The sequence below is a fragment of the Lampris incognitus genome, chromosome 3 (genome assembly GCF_029633865.1).
Source record: "Lampris incognitus isolate fLamInc1 chromosome 3, fLamInc1.hap2, whole genome shotgun sequence".
Taxonomy (NCBI): Eukaryota; Metazoa; Chordata; class Actinopteri; order Lampriformes; family Lampridae; genus Lampris; species Lampris incognitus.
The window spans coordinates 109027654-109045368 of NC_079213.1; the positions used below are offsets into that span (position 1 = coordinate 109027654).

At 51.2% G+C, this 17715-nt stretch overlaps 1 protein-coding gene across 1 annotated transcript in view; it reads right to left on the reverse strand.

The window, feature by feature from the left end:
- brinp3a.2 (bone morphogenetic protein/retinoic acid inducible neural-specific 3a, tandem duplicate 2) overlaps positions 1-4764 on the reverse strand; it is an 85730-nt gene extending 80966 nt beyond the window's left edge. The window contains exon 1 of the mRNA XM_056277336.1: positions 4529-4764. Within this exon, the coding sequence (XP_056133311.1) occupies positions 4529-4749 (221 nt within the window). The 5' untranslated portion in view covers positions 4750-4764. The remainder of the gene's footprint in view (positions 1-4528) is intronic.
- Positions 4765-17715: the final 12951 nt, after the last annotated feature.

The following is a 17715-nucleotide window of genomic DNA, read 5'->3' on the forward strand; positions in this document are numbered from 1 at the left end:
GGGTTTTGGTTTTATTTTACATCACCAAAGAGTTCAATATGATGAGCTGGACATGGTAACCCCCCCCCCCCCCCCATTTTTCTCCCAATTGTATCTGACCAGTTACCCTACTCTTCCGAGTTATCCCAGTTGCTGCTCCACCCCCTCAACCGATCCGGGGAACATGCCTCCTCCGGTACATGTGGGGTCGCCAGCCTCTTCTTTTCACCCGAGAGTGAGGAGTTTCACCAGGGGGATGTAGCACGTGGGAGGATCACGCTATTCCGCCCAGTTCCTGCTCTCCCCTCCCCAGGCACCCCGACCGACCACATCTGGCCTCCCACCCAGATCCGGCTTCCCACCTGCAGACCCGGCCAATTGTGTCTGCAGGGACACCCGACCAAGCCGGCGGTAACACGGGGATTCAAACCGGTGATCCCCGTGTTGGTAGGTAACAGAATAGGTCTCTACAGTACCCGGATGCTGGACATGGTAATTCTGCGTATGTAAGCAGGTACTGTGATATAGACTGATATTGTGTAAAGTTTTTTTTACAATTAACATAACGATAATATTTCCCATACCACCCAGCACCTCGACTTTGCAGTTGCATTAAATGAATTGATAGCAGTGTTTAACTACTTTCAATTTGACAGTCTGAAAAACACCAAAAGGTGGTGGTCCGACAACACCGCCGATGTATACTTGTCTTCAGTGTGCGTCCTTCCCATCCATGGTCCCTCAATGTGGGGTTCGTGTGACCCCGACAGACGAAAGTAGCTCACTCAATCGCTTCTTCGACTCTGAATATTTGGTCGTGGTATCTGAATTGACTGCAGAGCAATTTTGTTCAACCCAACACACTTTCCATTACAGCATGTTAATAGGGGTCAGGTAGGACATGCACCGATTCCACAACATGGGGGGGGGGAGGGGGGGTCAAATTGCAGGTCACATTATTTATATGTGCTGCCGAAACCCGACAGGGGACAATAAATGAAATAGAATCAAGTTATATTAAAAAAATATACATATGTGGTAAACATCATAAATGGAGTCCCAGAAAGTTGAATCAGTTCATCTGGACACAACTTCAGCATGCGTCAAGACTTCCTAAAGGGGGACAATCTCTCTATAAAGTCTGTTTGTTGTTACTACTACGGCTGTCAGTTGGTGGTTCGTGGGTCAGCTCCTTACATCTAGTCCATTGATGAAGCTATTTAGCAATTTTATTTTCCAGACAGAAACGACACGTATCACATGACGTCATCATCCTTCTGCATCCATCAAATAATATCTGCTCACACACTGATCACGGTTGATGCTAGATCCAACGGGGTGTAGGCACGGAAGTAGCCGTGATTGGCTGTTGCGTCAGCCAATAGACAGCGCGGAACCTTGAAGCGCACTGACTTGAAACAAACGATGCAGACTGAAACACATAGCTAGCTAGCTCACAACCCACCTTACCATTGTCAGATCGTACTGTAACGATAGCTAACGTTAACGCTTGCTAACAATGGAAATTCAAAAAGAGTTTAAACCCTAAGCCTAACCAACAACCAATCATGTCTACTTCTGTGCCGACACCCCGTTGGCTCTAGCATCAACCATTAAGCAGTGTTTCTCAACCCAGTCCTCAAGGACCCCCTATCCTGCAGATAATCTTTGCAATCCTGAATAGGTACCTGTTTGTAGTTATTCAACCAATCAGCAATGAATGTCTGAGTTTGCACACCTTGCATAATTAAGTGCTATGAGATGACTGGTTGAGTAAGTACAAGCAGGGCTAGCTATGCAGGGTTACAATGAAAATCTGCAGGATAGGGCTTCCTTGAGGACTGGGTTGAGAAACACTGCATTAAAGGGAGACAATCTCTCTATAAAGTCTGTTTGTTGTTACTACTACGGCTGTCAGTTGATGGTTTGTGGGTTGGCTCCTTACATCGAGTCCATTGATGAAGCCATTTAGCAATTTTATTTTCCAGACTGAAACGACATGTATCACATGACGTCATCATCCTTCTGCATCCATCAAATAATATCTGCTCACACACTGATCACGGTTGATGCTAGATCCAACGGGGCGTAGGCACGGAAGTAGCCGTGATTGGCTGTTGCGTCAGCCAATAGACAGCGCGGAACCTTGAAGCGCACTGACTTGAAACAAACGATGCGCACAGAAACACTTAGCTAGCTAGCTTACAACCCACCTTACCATTGCCAGATCGTACTGTAACGATAGCTAACGTTAACGCTTGCTAACAATGGAAATTCAAAAAGAGTTTAAACCCTAAGCCTAACCAACAACCCAATCACGTCTACTTCTGTGCCGACACGCCGTTGGATCTAGCATCAACCATTAAGCAGTGTTTCTCAACCCAGTCCTCAAGGAACACCTATCCTGCAGATTTTCTTTGCAATCCTGAATAGGTACCTGTTTGTAGTTATTCAACCAATCAGCAATGAATGTCTGAGTTTGCACACCTTGCATAATTAAGTGCTATGAAATGACTGGTTGAGTAAGTACAAGCAGGGCTACCTATGCAGGGTTACAATGAAAATCTGCAGGATAGGGGGGGTCCTTGAGGACTGGGTTGAGAAACACTGCATTAAAGGGAGACAATCTCTCTATAAATTCTGTTTGTTGTTACTACTACAGCAGTCAGTTGATGGTTTGTGGGTCAGCTCCTTACATCGAGTCCATTGATGAAGCCATTTAGCAATTTTATTTTCCAGACTGAAACGACACGTATCACATGACGTCATCATCCTTCTGCATCCATCAAATAATGTCTGCTCGCACACTGATCACGGTTGATGCTAGATCCAACGGGGTGTGGGCACGGAAGTAGCCGTGATTGGCTGTTGCGTCAGCCAATAGACAGCGCGGAACCTGGAAGCGCACTGGCTTGAAACAAATGATGCGCACAGAAACACTTAGCTAGCTAGCTTACAACCGACCTTAACATTGCCCGATTGTACTGTAACGATAGCTAACGTTAAGGCTTGCTAACAGTGGAAATTCAAAAAGAGTTTAAACCCTAAGCCCAGTGGTGGATCTAGAGATTTTTTCCTGGGGTGGCAAAGGGGTGGCAAGACTGTGTCCCAGAGGTGGCAGCTGCCACCCCTTGCCACCCTGTAGATCCGCCCCTGCCTAAGCCTAACCAACAACCAATCATGTCTACTTCTGTGCCGACACCCCGTTGGATCTAGCATCAACTATTAAAGGGAGACAATCTCTCTATAAAGTCAGTTTGTTCTTACTACTACAGCAGTCAGTTGGTGGTTTGTGGGTCAGCTCCTTACATCGAGTCCATTGATGAAGCCATTTAGCAATTTTATTTTCCAGACAGAAACGACACGTATCACATGACGTCATCATCCTTCTGCATCCATCAAATAATATCTGCTCGCACACTGATCACGGTTGATGCTAGATCCAACGGGGTGTAGGCACGGAAGTAGCCGTGATTGGCTGTTGCGTCAGCCAATAGACAGCGCGGAACCTCGAAGCGCACTGACTTGAAACAAACGATGCGCACAGAAACACTTAGCTAGCTAGCTTACAACCGGCCTTAACATTGCCAGATCGTACTGTAACGATAGCTAACGTTAACGCTTGCTAACAATGGAAATGCAAAAAGAGTTTAAACCCTAAGCCTAACCAACAACCAATCACGTCTACTTCCGTGCCCACACCCCGTTGGATCTAGCATCAACCACTGATCACATACAGGAGGAGGAAGAAGAAGAAGAAGAAGAGGGCTTTCACTTTTGGATTCATCGTTCCTGTCATACACCTTCCGTATTAAACAGGCCAGCGTTGCCCCAGAGGTTGTTGAATACATCTAAAGCCAAAATCCGACCCACCCTCGCCTCTGGCTGCGAGAACTACAAAACAAGGTGCGGCGGCCATTGCGGCCTGTGCGCTGTCAGCTCAGCAATAAATGGTTCCCACCTTTGAAAAATGGCCTTCTCAGACCAACGCTAACACAGCCAGTCTAAAGTGTCGCAAACAACATCACACTATGTGGGAACACTGCTCTACGTTAACACTGATTGTAAAATTGGTGGATTAGCTGTCAAACCCAAGTACCGCCATCACGTTCCAATGTCTTTCCCCCCCCCTGTTTGAGTAGGGTGGTGTTTGCCGCTGCACCAGCGTTTGTCTTACTCAGTCAAAAAAACTCCAAAGTGCAAGAGTGTCACCAACTGATGGCAAAGATGCCAGTTAGTGTTATGCAACCCGACTCCCTGGCACAGGCGGGTAGAATAACTCTTCATTAAGGCAGAATAATCCTGCAGCTTTTAACCTTTTTTTGCATTGTGAGTGTGCAGCAAACCCCCCCCCCTCTCTCTCCGTTACTGCACCGCATTAGAACAGGTGTGCCTTTTTATGTTTGTTCCCCCTTTGCCAGTCAAATATGTATATATATTCACTGTGGGTGATTTAACTTTGCCTGGGGCAATTGTTATGCTTTGCTCAGACGCGTTGCCTTCTACAGTCGAGAAGCTCTTCTCTCCGGTTTTCTGGCAAGAGACTTACCTATATATCTTGTATCTGGTGGAGAATCCCTGCCGGTTCTTCTCCACAAAGTCGATGTACTCTGGAGAGTGATGAAACGGCCCCTTGTCGGACAGGAGCCAGTCCAGGGGCCCCCCGGGCTTGTCATTGGGCCGGCTGGCCGTGGCTGCTGCTTCTGCTGACCATATGCATACCCAGCAGCAGTGGCTGAGGCTGAGGCTGAGGATGCCCCATAGAGCCATCAGAGATGGAGGGAGCGAGGGAGGGGTCGGGGGGGGTGGGGGTGGGGGCTCTCAGCAACCAAAGCCAAAGCCGCGCGTAGTCAGCTCGCTCCTCCACTGGGATGACCGGGGGACCTGCATAACCTCAAAGTCCCCCAAGCAGCTGAAGGAGAAGTATGGGGGACACACACACACACACACACACACGCACGCACACACACACACACACACACACACACACACACACACACACACACACACACACACACACACACACACACACACACACACACACACACACACACACACAGAATGAGGAGTAGGTGAATGTGGATATTTATATACCCGTGCAGGTACAAAGGAACGAATGTGTATGTGCATACAAAAGTAGCCCTGCCCACACACAGAGACACACAAATACATACATAGGCAATAGACAAATAAACTAAACTAAAAAAAAAACCACACACAAAACAAAAAATGAAAAAAAGGAAACATAAGAACATTTAAACTTGCAGCAGTTTTTTACCCCCACTGTCGACTCCTCTGTCAGTTAGAGTGATTGCCTGACCATGTTTCCTTGAAGATTGCGTACGCGATACTTCAACACAGACGTCGCCAAACCTGTCACAACGGTCCCATTAGCGCCTGTAATCACATCTGCAAAGTTTAAAAAAAAGGAAAAAGAAAAAAAAATGGGATATTTTTTTGCACAAATAAAAAAGCATGTGTGCTTGTGCCGCACGAGACTACCCGCTGGTCCAACACTTGTCTCAGGCCCATATTAGTCTCCATCACAATCCAAGGGCCTGTCAATCACCCCCCCCCCCCCTGCAGCTGCACACTGCTTTGCCCTGTGCATAGCGGGTGGGTGGGGGGGGTGTCTGGTGGTGGTGAGTTATAGTCATTATGGTGTTGTGATGACAGTCTGTCAAGTTAATTCAGCCATATGACTCCGCGAGTGGGCGTGTGCACGTATGTGGGTTGCAGAAATCGTTACGTGCGCGCGGCGCCCTCGGACAGCCCGGGGTGGCCGGGAGCGCACAGCGGTCTGAGGGGGTTTGGTGAGGAAATACAGGAGAAAACCGGAGGAACGTCGACGTGTGATATTCAGTAGCGTTAATCTATACAGCCAGGCAAGCAGAGTCAGTGGGAAAAAAGCCTGATAATGAGGGTTAATTATACAGTTAATGAGATTTAACCATGCAGGAGGATATGGACTTAGTAGTTTTAATAAGACGAGATGATATGATGAGGGATTAAATGAGATGGCGCTCGTCTCGAAATTGATTTCAGTCCACTCTTCTGCCTTGCCCCGTCTGACCCTAATGTGCGCACGTGGATAATTGCACGTTTTGTGTGTGTGTGTGTGTGTCTTTCAATTGCATCGTGCGCGTGCGTGCGTGCGCGTGCGCGCGTGTACTGGCAAAAGTTCCAGTGTGCAGAGTAGGTTGTCAGCAGCCACGATGAACCGCATGGTAATTCCAAAATAAACTCTCCATGTCGCTCCTTGGAGCGCCACCTCTTTAAATCAGACGACTTCTCGTACAGTAAAGCGTTATAACGCGCGGATCATACGCAAGACGCCGAGCGAGCGAGCGCACGCCCGCGCCCGCGCGCGTCATCAGTGAGCGCGTGCCGTGCCGGCGGTGAGGCTGCGGCTTAGCGCGGCACTCTCAGCAGCAGCGTAGGGGGAGCGGCGGTGAGAGCTGCTAAAGCAGGGGTCCCCAATCACTTTTCATAGCGGGCCACTTTTAGGGCCACGGGCCACTCAACCTCCAGCAGCACGTTGCTCGTTAGTTTGTTTCGGTGTCGATACGTTGCAGGTATTATAATTTAAACAGAGATTTTTCATCTATTTTTCGATATATTACTAGTCTTACTTTTACTAAGAAATTTTTTTTTTTTTGGTAGGGAAATAAAAAAATTCTGGCATTTCTCCAAAAATTCTCGCGGACCATAAATCAACCCGTCACGGGCCGGACGTGGCCCGCGTGCCGCCTATTGGGGAGCCCTGTGCTAAAGCGTGGCGGACGAGCAACTCTCCCGTCGTTCTCTTTTAGCGCCCTCTGTTGTTGGCGCTGTTAAACTGCAAGAGTCCTTTGGCGAGTTCCGCTCTTGTTCCAGCTGCGCTGAATAGTAACCGACATAATATTGCTCCTTCAGCCGTACTGCCAGCTGCATATGTTCGACTTTAAATCTGTGTCTTTGAGACGGTTAAGATTTTTGCTAAATTGACATTAAATAATCCTCATTGGCAAGAACACTGACAAATTATATTTCCTCTGCACCCTCGACTCTATTTTCTCTTAGCCTCTCCCTCATATTATATATCACTCGGTGGTATCGCCCACATGGTTTCAACTGAGGTAGGATTTCACAGAAACCCCATCGACAGACATATAAGTAAGACGTGCTCTGTCAAATGTAACATTGTAACCGGTTGTTTTCTTGCCCGGTGCGGGATTCGATACGGGGTGTACTGCGCCACAAGGCGACATCACTAACCGCTCGGCTAAAGGGTCAGACCCGTTAGCTAGGGGCTAACGTGCCTTATTAATAGTTTACAACATTTTCAAAAATGGCTCTATTGATGAAAGTTTTTCCCTGTTTCTGATGTGCCAGCTTGCTTTTCCGGGTTGTCGGTTAGCTAAAAACACGACGCACATGGGCTAACGCCAGTGCGACAGAAGCGGGCCATTTTACAATGCCAGCGTCAACTGCCCAAAATGTATATGACGTAAATAATATGTAACGTTAACTACTCCATTGAAAAGGCGCTAGGGGGCGGGTCATCCTACGTGAGCCACCCATAGGGTGGATTTTTCAAGCCACTAAAAACGAGTCACGAGAGCGTTTTTGACTGGCGCTCAAGGGCCCCCTAGTGGTCAAATAAGGAAGTGATCGTTCCTCCAGCGGCATTTTTCTCTCAGAAACCACGTGATTGGCTGACCAAATCTTACTTTATTCACATGCTAGGTCCATATTACAAAATACTACTACTACTACTACTAATAATAATAATAATAATAATAATACAACACAGGACAACAACACAAAAATATAGCTAAAACAGCAGTTCAAAGTCTACAACGATTCAAACCTATGCAAATATTTGCTCCAGGGTCTCCAGAAACAAGAGGGGTACCTCGTGTCACTTGGTGTCGGCTCAGTTAAAGCCATTATAATTACATGTTTTAAATCAATTAGTCCACACATAAATTTGTGCATAAAATTCCTCACCACAGCATGTACAGTGGGGACGTTGCTAATCACAAACGTATGACGTAGCGATATGACTCAACAAACATGATTAGCATATGACGTCACGACGTCCTCGTTCAGCACAGTGCAAACACGCAGTAAACGCAACCTAACTCTAAACGTGGCTTCCTTAACCTCAGCCCCCTAAATTTAACCACCCTAAGATTTGCTGACGCACCTCTGCCGTGGCAGTTCACGTGTGGTATTCAGTTTAAGCCTTGAGTTGGCATTACGTTCGGTATATTTGGTAGGAGGTGTAACAAAGTGGTGTACGTCTTGGTGTGCGCTGAACCGAACCTGAAACGGGGTGCCGTGTTTGGATGGCGCGACCAACCCCGGCCTAGGAGGCCCCCGTGCTTTCGTTTACACGGTGCCGGTTGTGTTTTAAGTGACCTTGCTCTGAGGGGAGCGGGCGGCGCGTTAATATAAGAACAGTGCACAGGGGTCATATTTAAAGACTCTTTAATCCCATCACCCAACAGGCAGCCATCCAAAACGCCGAAGCAGGAGAGGAGGCCCGGAGAAAGACAGGGGGAACGGTTCTCTCTGCTTTCCCCCCCTTTTCTAGGCTGTTTTTGTTGTCATTGCTGCTGTTTTACTCCCTCTTCTTCTTCTTCTTCAAAAAAAGATCCCGGCTCTTCCTGAGCACCTCTAAAAGTTACTCTTGACTCGTCCCCCCCCCCCTAATAAGCGTGACAGGCTTATGTGTAAACAGCCATTGTTTTGAGGCAGCGCTGCCATCATTATGAGCACATTATCGGCCAAACAAAGCCCTCCACCGAGTCTTTGTCAACAGCCGCCTGGCGGGCGTCAGATACGTGTCGCTACCGCCTTACAAGGGCATGACGTCACAAGCCCGACCTCATGCAAAAGCCGCGTGCCCCGGGGGCGAGGAGGCCCTCCGCGTGATCTCAACACGAATCAAACGCCGGTTGTCGCGAGCTCGCAGGAAGTTCCGTTGCGGGCGGTTGGCGAACAAGTAGACGCCAGTGGATTTACTCAGATACCGTCCTGCACAACGTGGACCGGCAATAACCCGGGGCTGTCTGGAGCCCCCCACCCCCCCCTCTCTCCCCCCCCTCTCTGTAAAATGAGAGCTCTGCTCCGCCTTCCAGGTCCTCGCAGTGGAGTCATGAGGACGTGGAATTATTTTGAACCATATTTTGTCCCAAATGGATACGGCCCGGCAATCACCGCACAGGCGAACCTCGGAAGAAACGAACAAGTAAAGCGGTTGCGTGGCAGCAATTTGGGTAATTGTGCGATTCGAAGGAGTCGTCCTCTTCCATAAACGCACGGCAGCGTTCCCCTCACTTCGCCGTCTGTTCCCGGTGCGCCAAGCTCATCGAAGTTCCGGCCTAACACCCAAAAAGCTGGACGAGCTGCACGGCCGCTGTCGTTTTATTGCGGAAAACCTCCTCGCTGGGTGCAGGAAGTTTCACCAGCCCCTAAGTCAGGACCACCACGCCTCAGGGGGGTACCCCCCCCCCTCCCCGAGCGGGGTATTCTGAACAGGAAAAGGTTTTCCGTAAAGGGGGAAAACTCTTGGAGGGGAGGCTGCTCTCAGGGTGGCAGGGATGCTGGAGCCTATCCCAGCAGGCCGGGGGGACACCCTGGACAGGCCGCCAGGCCGGCAGGCCAGGACGGTGTTGTGGTTTTGAGTCTACCGGGCGTATTACACCCTGAGAGACACGGCGGCCGCGAGCGCGGACCGACCCGGTCTCCCGGGCGACACGTGCGCAGGTCCCCAAACACGCTCAATACCAAACGCTGTGTCCCGTGAATACGAGGCGCGTCAGCTAGCCTTGCAGATCCAGATGTGAATATGCCGCTCCCCTGACCAGAGTACACATATGCACATCTGGCCTCGTGGGACTACACGTCAAGGCACCAAATCGTGCTGTGTCACGCGCATGCGGCGCAGTTCGACCAGGGCATCTATTCAAGATGTTCACTCTGGCCATCTGCAGGTGCTCTTAATTAACCATGATTAAGTTTGGGCATTAGACTGGAGAGCGTCAGGTTTAGGTAGGGGTTTGGTGGGGTTCAGGTCACGGCCGGATTAAATGGATGGATTACACTAGGCAGAGCATTTTTCTTGGACCCCCCCTCCCCCCACCCCACCCCACCCCACCCAACCCCCAAACGAGCACATTTTGATACTTTGTAAACGAACAACGTTACTTTTCACTGCCACGTGGTTATTATGGTTCATTAGTTGGGTGTATGTTTTTGTTTCTTATTATCGATTTATAGTTTACAATATTTTATGTTAAATATTTTCAATTTAGACCAAAGGTTGATGTTTTAGTCCGTCTGTCTGGGCCCCCCTGTGGCAATTAGACCCTAGGCAGCTGCCTAGTTTGCCTATGCCTAGATCCGGCCCTGGGTCAGGTCTGGGTAAAGGTCTGGGAGGCTGCACAATAAAGTGTCTTGAGTATGAACCGAGGTTGGAGACAGAACTGAGTGGATGTCCTCAGTTTGTCCTCATTCGGTCGGTTGGCAATCAGCGTGTTTTGGGACAGTTGTAATTTATATAGGAACGTTTTGTCTGTGACACTGGACTCAAACTAACTGATACTTCCTTTAAAGCTATGATCTTTACATTTTTTACACCCCCCTCAATTGTACCCGTCCAATTACCCCACTCCTCCGAGCCGTCCCGGTTTCTGCTCCACCCCCTCTGCCGATCCAGGGAGGGCTGTGGACTACCACGGGCCTCCTCCCATACATGTGGAGTCACCAGCCGCTTCTTTTCACCTGACAGTGAGGAGTTTCGCCAGGGGGACATAGCGCGTGGGAGGATCACTCTACCCCCCCCCCTCCCCAGTTCCCCCCCCCGAACAGGCGCCCCGACCGACCAGAGGAGGCGCTAGTGCAGCGACCAGGACACATACCCACCCCCGGCTTCCCTACCCGGAGACACGGCCAGTTGTGTCTGTGGGGACGCCCGACCAAGCCGGAGGTAACACGGGGATTCGAACCGGCGATCCCTGTATTGGTAGGCAACAGAATAGACCGCTACGCCACCCGGGCGCCCTCATGACCTTTACATCTGACCTCTGGCTCGGGCCATATAACACAACGCTCTGAGTACTTAAATATCACCGAGGACTAAATAAGCCCCATTCGCAAACCTGGCCCTTTTCCAGAAACCCAAAGCACATAAAACTCCCAACTTCCACCAGGACCCCGGCGCTCGAGCTCACGGAGGAACTGCTCCGGTCCTGCGAAACCCGAAGAGCTCGCACGCGCGGGAACGCTGTCCCCCGAGTCGGGAATCCTACGCTTAACGGCAACACACCGAATGGAACGGAAGAGACAGCGCAGCATTTTTAGAACAAGCAATAGGCGAGGGGGTGGGGGTGGGGGTGGAGGGGGGGGGGGCGCTCCAGCGGATCCATTCAAATACGACTTGCATAATACGGGCGAGAAACATCCTCGGGCTGTTTGGAGCCTCGGTGCGTCATGACGACCCCGCTCATCCGCATTCGACTCAGCCGGCGCGTCGGGCGTTGCGGATGACGAGAAACAGATCTGGGATCTGTCTAAACTCCCAATTAGCTGGTGCTGCACTTTCAATCATATCTAAACCGCCAATTAGTTAATGCTGCCTTTTAACTACTTTGGGATCGCTGAACATCGCTGTCTCGCCTTTAATTTTTTTTAGGGGAGCCGTGCCCGCCCCGATTTCTGCAAATGGTGCCAAGTTTGGACTTTTGGGACAACCGTGAGATTGATATGCGCAGGATGTGTACACGAAGTTCCCACGGCAGATTCCCTGATCCACCTCGGTGAACGTCTGAAGCAAACTATTATCTTGGCTTCTCGAACACGGATGAATCTGGTCGGTGAGGGCCGCTCGAACCAGGGACGCACACCGACGGAGATGTTGTGGCGTGCTATTCAGCCATTACTGCAACGCCGACTCCTGTTAACGTCCCTGAGCTGCCTAAACCGCATGCTTCCTCCAGGGGAGAGCCTGCTGGCCTGCTTGGATCTCGGGGCCCTGCCATTGCCTCGGGTCTAGAGCAGGCCTGATGAGATCTGGGAACTCCCTGGGCCAATCTTTCTTGAGAATTTCACCAGACATGTCCACGAGATACCGGGGAGAGGGGGGGGAATTGCAGCATTCTGCCTCTAAACATCTGCTCGCTGACTTCCAGGTGGGCTGTCAGGCTCTAGTGGCCAATTTACCTGTCACTCAGTGTGTGTGTGTATGTGTGTGTGTGTGCAAGCATGTACATTTGTGTACTTCTGCAATATGTATTTGAGCCAGTAAATGAGAAAATATCCTCATCACAATAATCATCAGAGTTTACTCAGGATCAATACATAGCGTGATATCTGCTCACACATGCGAAATCAATACTGAGTCGTCACACTGAGCTTCATCACATTGGACTTTTTTGGTAATATAGTGTGTAACAGTGGTTTTCAAAGTGGGGGCCGCGGCCCCGTAGGGGGCCGCCACGGGACTCCGAGGGGGCCTCAGCAAATTGGAGGGAAGATGAGGGAAAATGCTAAACGAAAGAATTTGAAAAATAAATTGAATTATTATGTATGTTACGATCAAATATATTTTGTAACAAAAAATGTTTGGAAAACAGAAATATTCAATATGATGGAAGGATTAACATTTGAAGTATAAATGTCATTATCATAGGTAGGGAAATATATTCAGGAGGTTTTTTCCCCCTCCTTTTTAACATTTGTCGTAGTATTGTCAATGGGTTTTTGAAGACATCTTGCAAAAAAAAGGGGGGGGGGCCCGGCCAGAAGCTAATGCTATGTGGGGGGCCTTGGCATGGAAAAGTTTGGGAACCGCTGCTGTATAGCATCAAACCAAAACCAGTTTCCAAATAATCATCCCTAAAATAAGTCAGCGCTCGTTATGAGGGAAATTTCCGATAACGCTGAAAGACGATAAGTAACGCTGATTTACGGCCCGGCCCTGATCTGGTCTTTGCTGACGCTACGGTACGGCTGCGCGGCTCGGGGAGGGTCTCCGCTGGTGGTCTCACGCTTACCGAGTAAATCAGAGAGCTGTGGAGGGGCGAGGAGGAGGCGCGCGCTCCGCGGAGCGGGCGGGCGGGGCGGAGCGGAGCGCTCTGATTTAAACGATCACGTTCCAGTTTCTTCCAACGGGATCCAGTTCTCGGCTCCCGAACTTCGCGAGCTGTCTCGAGGCCAAACCCTAAACCATCCTCAAAGTGGGGGGGAACAGGAACTGCTAAACTTTACATCTTCCCCCTCCATTGCTGACTAATGAGGTTGTTTTTTTTTGGCCCTAATTAACCTAGTTATCTTCCCTTTCTACAACTGTCAACAATACCACTCATACCAGCACCGGGGGTAAAACGCAGCCTTTGTGAAATTATAATATGACTGCGAGTTGCACTCATCCGGCTGTCATACAAACAAACACAAAAGGATTAGCTCCCACGGTGTCCTGGGAAGAACACTTCAAAGACCGAATGCCCCAATGTAAGCATTAATATGTACACACGCACAATCACAAACGCACAAAGACAAACAGGAATCCGTGCACACGCTAGCTAGTATATACCGAGGCCCATTCACAGCGAGCAGACACACACACACACACACACACTGAAAAGCCTTGTGAAAGCTGAACAACCCAGAAGCAGCGGCGAGGTTGAGGGCGGGTCAAGCGATAGCGTCGGCGTGTCGTGGAAAGGCAGTGTTTTGTACTTTTATGGGTATGTCAGAGTCTGGGTAGCACTGGAAGGAGGTGGGGGGAGTGGGTCAGTCTCCTGGCCTGAATTCCCTGACAAAATCCACAACGAGAACGCTCCCAGTGTAACGTTAACGGAGCACATGGGGGGGGGGGCTCCTTCTTCTGCAGAATTCAACACAGCTTTATTCGACGAGGCGGTTTTCTGCGGAGAAGAGGAAAAAGGCGGCGAGCCGCCCGCCAAAAGTGTCGCGCGGGTGCAAAAAAAGGAGGGAAAGCGTCGGTGGTCTGGAGCGCCTGTTCCGACGAGGTAGTGTTCAGCAGCCAATGAGTAGCCAGGTCAGGAAGCGTATTCGGTCGTTCAGCGTCTTCAGAAGCCACGTTTAGGCCGGGTTTACCACGCGCACGTTCTAGAACGGTGTGCCGTTGATTGCGGTGTCGTGTTAAAGCGCCTTGTTTGCATAACGACATGGGAGCGATGACCTGAGAGCAAACCCTCGGATTTTTGTCTCTGAGCCAGCTCGCCTCAAACAAAGGCCTCCAAAAACACGGGCGTCGTTATTTGTGTGTACGTGTGTGTGTGTGTGTGTACAAATACAAGGGTCCGGCCAGCTGTAAATTACAGGTTCCCTGCGAGGGGACAATATTTTGTTCCGCCGGTAACGACACAAAGTCGTTCGCGGGACATAAAAGGCGAAGCTGAGGCGTCGGTGCTCGGAACGCGGCGGGGGGTGGGGGGGGGGAGAAAAGGGCCAGTTTTAATTATGGCAACGCTGACAGGAAACTTCCCACGTACTCGTTTTTTATTTGGCTGCATATCACAGAGCGGCTGAGAACATACCGAGGGCGAGGCTTCCATAACTCACGGTAAAACACACTAAGACCCCACCCCCCCTTTACTTGTGGCCCTGCACAAGGAAGCCCAAAGGTTCCTCTTAAATAGAGCCAGTTGGCTCTGTCCATGTCCCTCCCTCCCTCCCCCCCCCTCTCCCTGACAGTATTTTGGGGATGACTATCGGTGCTCCCGTGTAAGAAAATGTCGAGAAACGATCCCTCGCTAGTCGAAGAAGGCTGAAGCCACTGGGCTGCGGCGGTCCGTTCAGCACCGATGAAGTGACATCATCAGTATAAATGACTGCAGGTGCCTCCGCCCCTCATGCACGATACAGTACAGCGCAGCGCCTAGCGACCCGAACCAGCGACCAGCTTCATATGCAGATACGGGACGCCTGCAGTCAGAGGTCAGCCAAGAGGTCACTTAGGGTGAGGGGTGAAAGGGATCCGTCAGTCGAACGTTGTATCCGGATCAACGGACTCGACCTCCTTTGGTTTTCTTACCAGGATTCTTGAGCACGCGTCAAGATCATTACTAATGCGGATATGACCACCATGCAGGTAATAATAATAATAATAATAATAATAATAAACATCCATTGTTGGCTTCACTCGGCTAAGAAAGTGGACTACATTTAGGGAATTGTATCCCTTTCCTGTAATGCAGCCTTTAATCCCGGGGAACGGCAACATTTAAGACACGTCAGCGTGTCATCCCGACCGACATTACAGATGGTCTCTAGTCGTACGTCACAGTGGTGATGTCATAACGACACATTGATCAGCTCTTACTGGGATGAACAAGACGTCGTTTCCCGGCCTTTTCTGTCACATTTCTGAGAGTATGTGTGTCTGTGTGTGTGTGTGTCTGTGTGTGTGTCTGTGTGCGCCCAAGCTTGTTAAAGAAATGTGGTACAACGCTGCAGTCAAACTTCATCCGAGGGAGACGCGAGGCTGACAGCGTAGTCGGCGATCAAATCCCTCGACGAGGCATTTGTGCCTTTTCCCTTTGTCGTGGCGCTCCCTTTTCCTCGTGCCCCCCCCCATCTCTCCTTCTTTCCTTCCTCTCTCAGATAATAATTTCTCTCTCTCTCTCTCTCTCTCTCTCTCTCTCTCTCTCTCTCTCTCTCTCTCTCTCTCTCTCTCTCTCTCTCTCTCTCTCTCTCCCTCTGCCGGTTCTTCTTTTCAGGACTTTAGATTGGAGTTCAGAAACTCAACCAGTTTCGCATTATCATAAAATAATGGGCCATAGATACTAAAACAGACCCCGCACGCACACAAAGAGGAAAATCCTCTCCCCCCCCCTCTCCCCAACCCCTCCCCCCCGGTCTCTCATCCTCCTTTCCTCCTGCTTCAGAGTTCGCTCGTCTGGCCTCCCCCCCCCCCCGCGTCTCCGTCTGTCTCCGCCTGCGTCCAGCCAGCGGTGGTGGTCGGTGTGTGATAAAACCCGCTGCAGCGATGCCCCTCCCCCCTCCACCTTCACACGTGACTCGTTCGTTAGGCCGCACACTTGTTGTGGGTCCACACCCCCACCTGAGCTGCCAGCGTGTGTGGCCCACCGCCGGAACGGGCCTACGCGCCGTCGACCCGGCGTGAGCGTGCACGTTGCGAGCGTCTGGTACGTGCACGTGTGTGTGGCTGCTGGTGGTGGTGGTGGTGGTGGTGGTGGGCTACTAGAAGGCGCTAACGAGTGGAGCCCTAATTGGACTTTCTTTCTTACTTTCGCTCTCGCCACGGCCTTCATCCTGTCCTCAGATGTCGCCACGTCAGGGCGGGCGAGACGCACAGAGCTGGCCGGAGGGGGGCGGAGACGCTCCCCGGCGGGGCGGCTGCCGTCGCCGCGGGAATCTGTAAACTGCCCCCTGATTGGCTGTAATGACACCGCTTTTTTTTCTTCTCTCTCCTCTCTCTCTCAATCTCGAGCTCACCGTTTCTCCGTCCGCAACAAAGGCTTCGGGCTTTAATCCGCGGCACTTGGCCTACATGTAAACAACCAGATCTGCGATGGCGAGGACACACACACACACACACACACACACACACACACACACACACACACACACACACACACACACACACACAGACACACACACAGACTCTCCATCCAAGCTGGGTGTCCTCCTGAGAGAGATTGGACCGAGGGAATGTGTTGAGCTTTTAACTTTCTCTCCTCGCTGGGGCCCGGGTGAGTGACGGGGGGGGGGGGGAGAGAAATCTCCCTTTTTATGGAAGGAGACAGCGCGCCTCGCAGGCCCGGACACGGCCGGGCTCACCGGTCTCCCAGGATAGATGAGAAACCCCCCCCCCCACCCCACCCTACCCCCCACCCCCCCACACGCCGAACAGCGTGTGGTGGCCCTGTAAACAATACGAGACGCCTATGGCTAAACACCCCTCTCAGGCCCTTGGTTGACACCAGTGGGGGGTGGGGGGGGGTGGGGGTGGCAGCCCGGGTTGTTGTATATTTCTTCTTCTTCTGTTGCTTTTGCCCCTCACAGTGATCACGAGCCGCCGCGGGTCATGTGTAGGATAGCAATCCAACTGGTGGCAATGATGGCGCTGGGCGCACACGGTGCGAGACAGGCCTGCAGACGGGCCGCCTTCAGAGTTGCGCTTGTTTTCTCGGGGGGCACCGGCCTCCCCGTCAGAGACCCCCACCCCACCCCCACCCCCCACCCCCGCCACCAGGCGTCTCTGACTGACGGGGCCCACCTTTGAGGCTGGCGCCGGAAGGTGAAATTCATAATTATCAAATCACTGGGACTTCCACCCCCCTTCCCCCCCCCCCCCGTCTGAGTGAGAGCTGGCTGGTCGGTCTCGGCTGTGCTTGGCGAGCCTCGCTCAGAGCCCATCGGGTGTCACAGGTCTGATCCCCGAGGGGCGAGCGTGCTGATGCAGCCGAAGGAATATGGAGGAGACAGGTTTTGTGGGGGGGGGGGTGACAGAAGCGGTGGGGTGGGTATGGGGGCAAGACAGGATGAAGGAGGTTGTGTGTGTGTGTGTGTGTGTGTGTGTGTGTGTGTGTTGGGGGGTGGGGGGTGGGCCGGGGGGGGTGGAGCATGACTGTGCTCGTGCAATGTTCTGCAAAGGTATGTGCAAGTCTGCAGTGTGCATGAAGTGCTTGCTTCAGATGGGCAGATGGTTTGCGTGCGCGTGCGTGTGCGTGTGCGTGTGTGCGTGTGCGTGCGTGT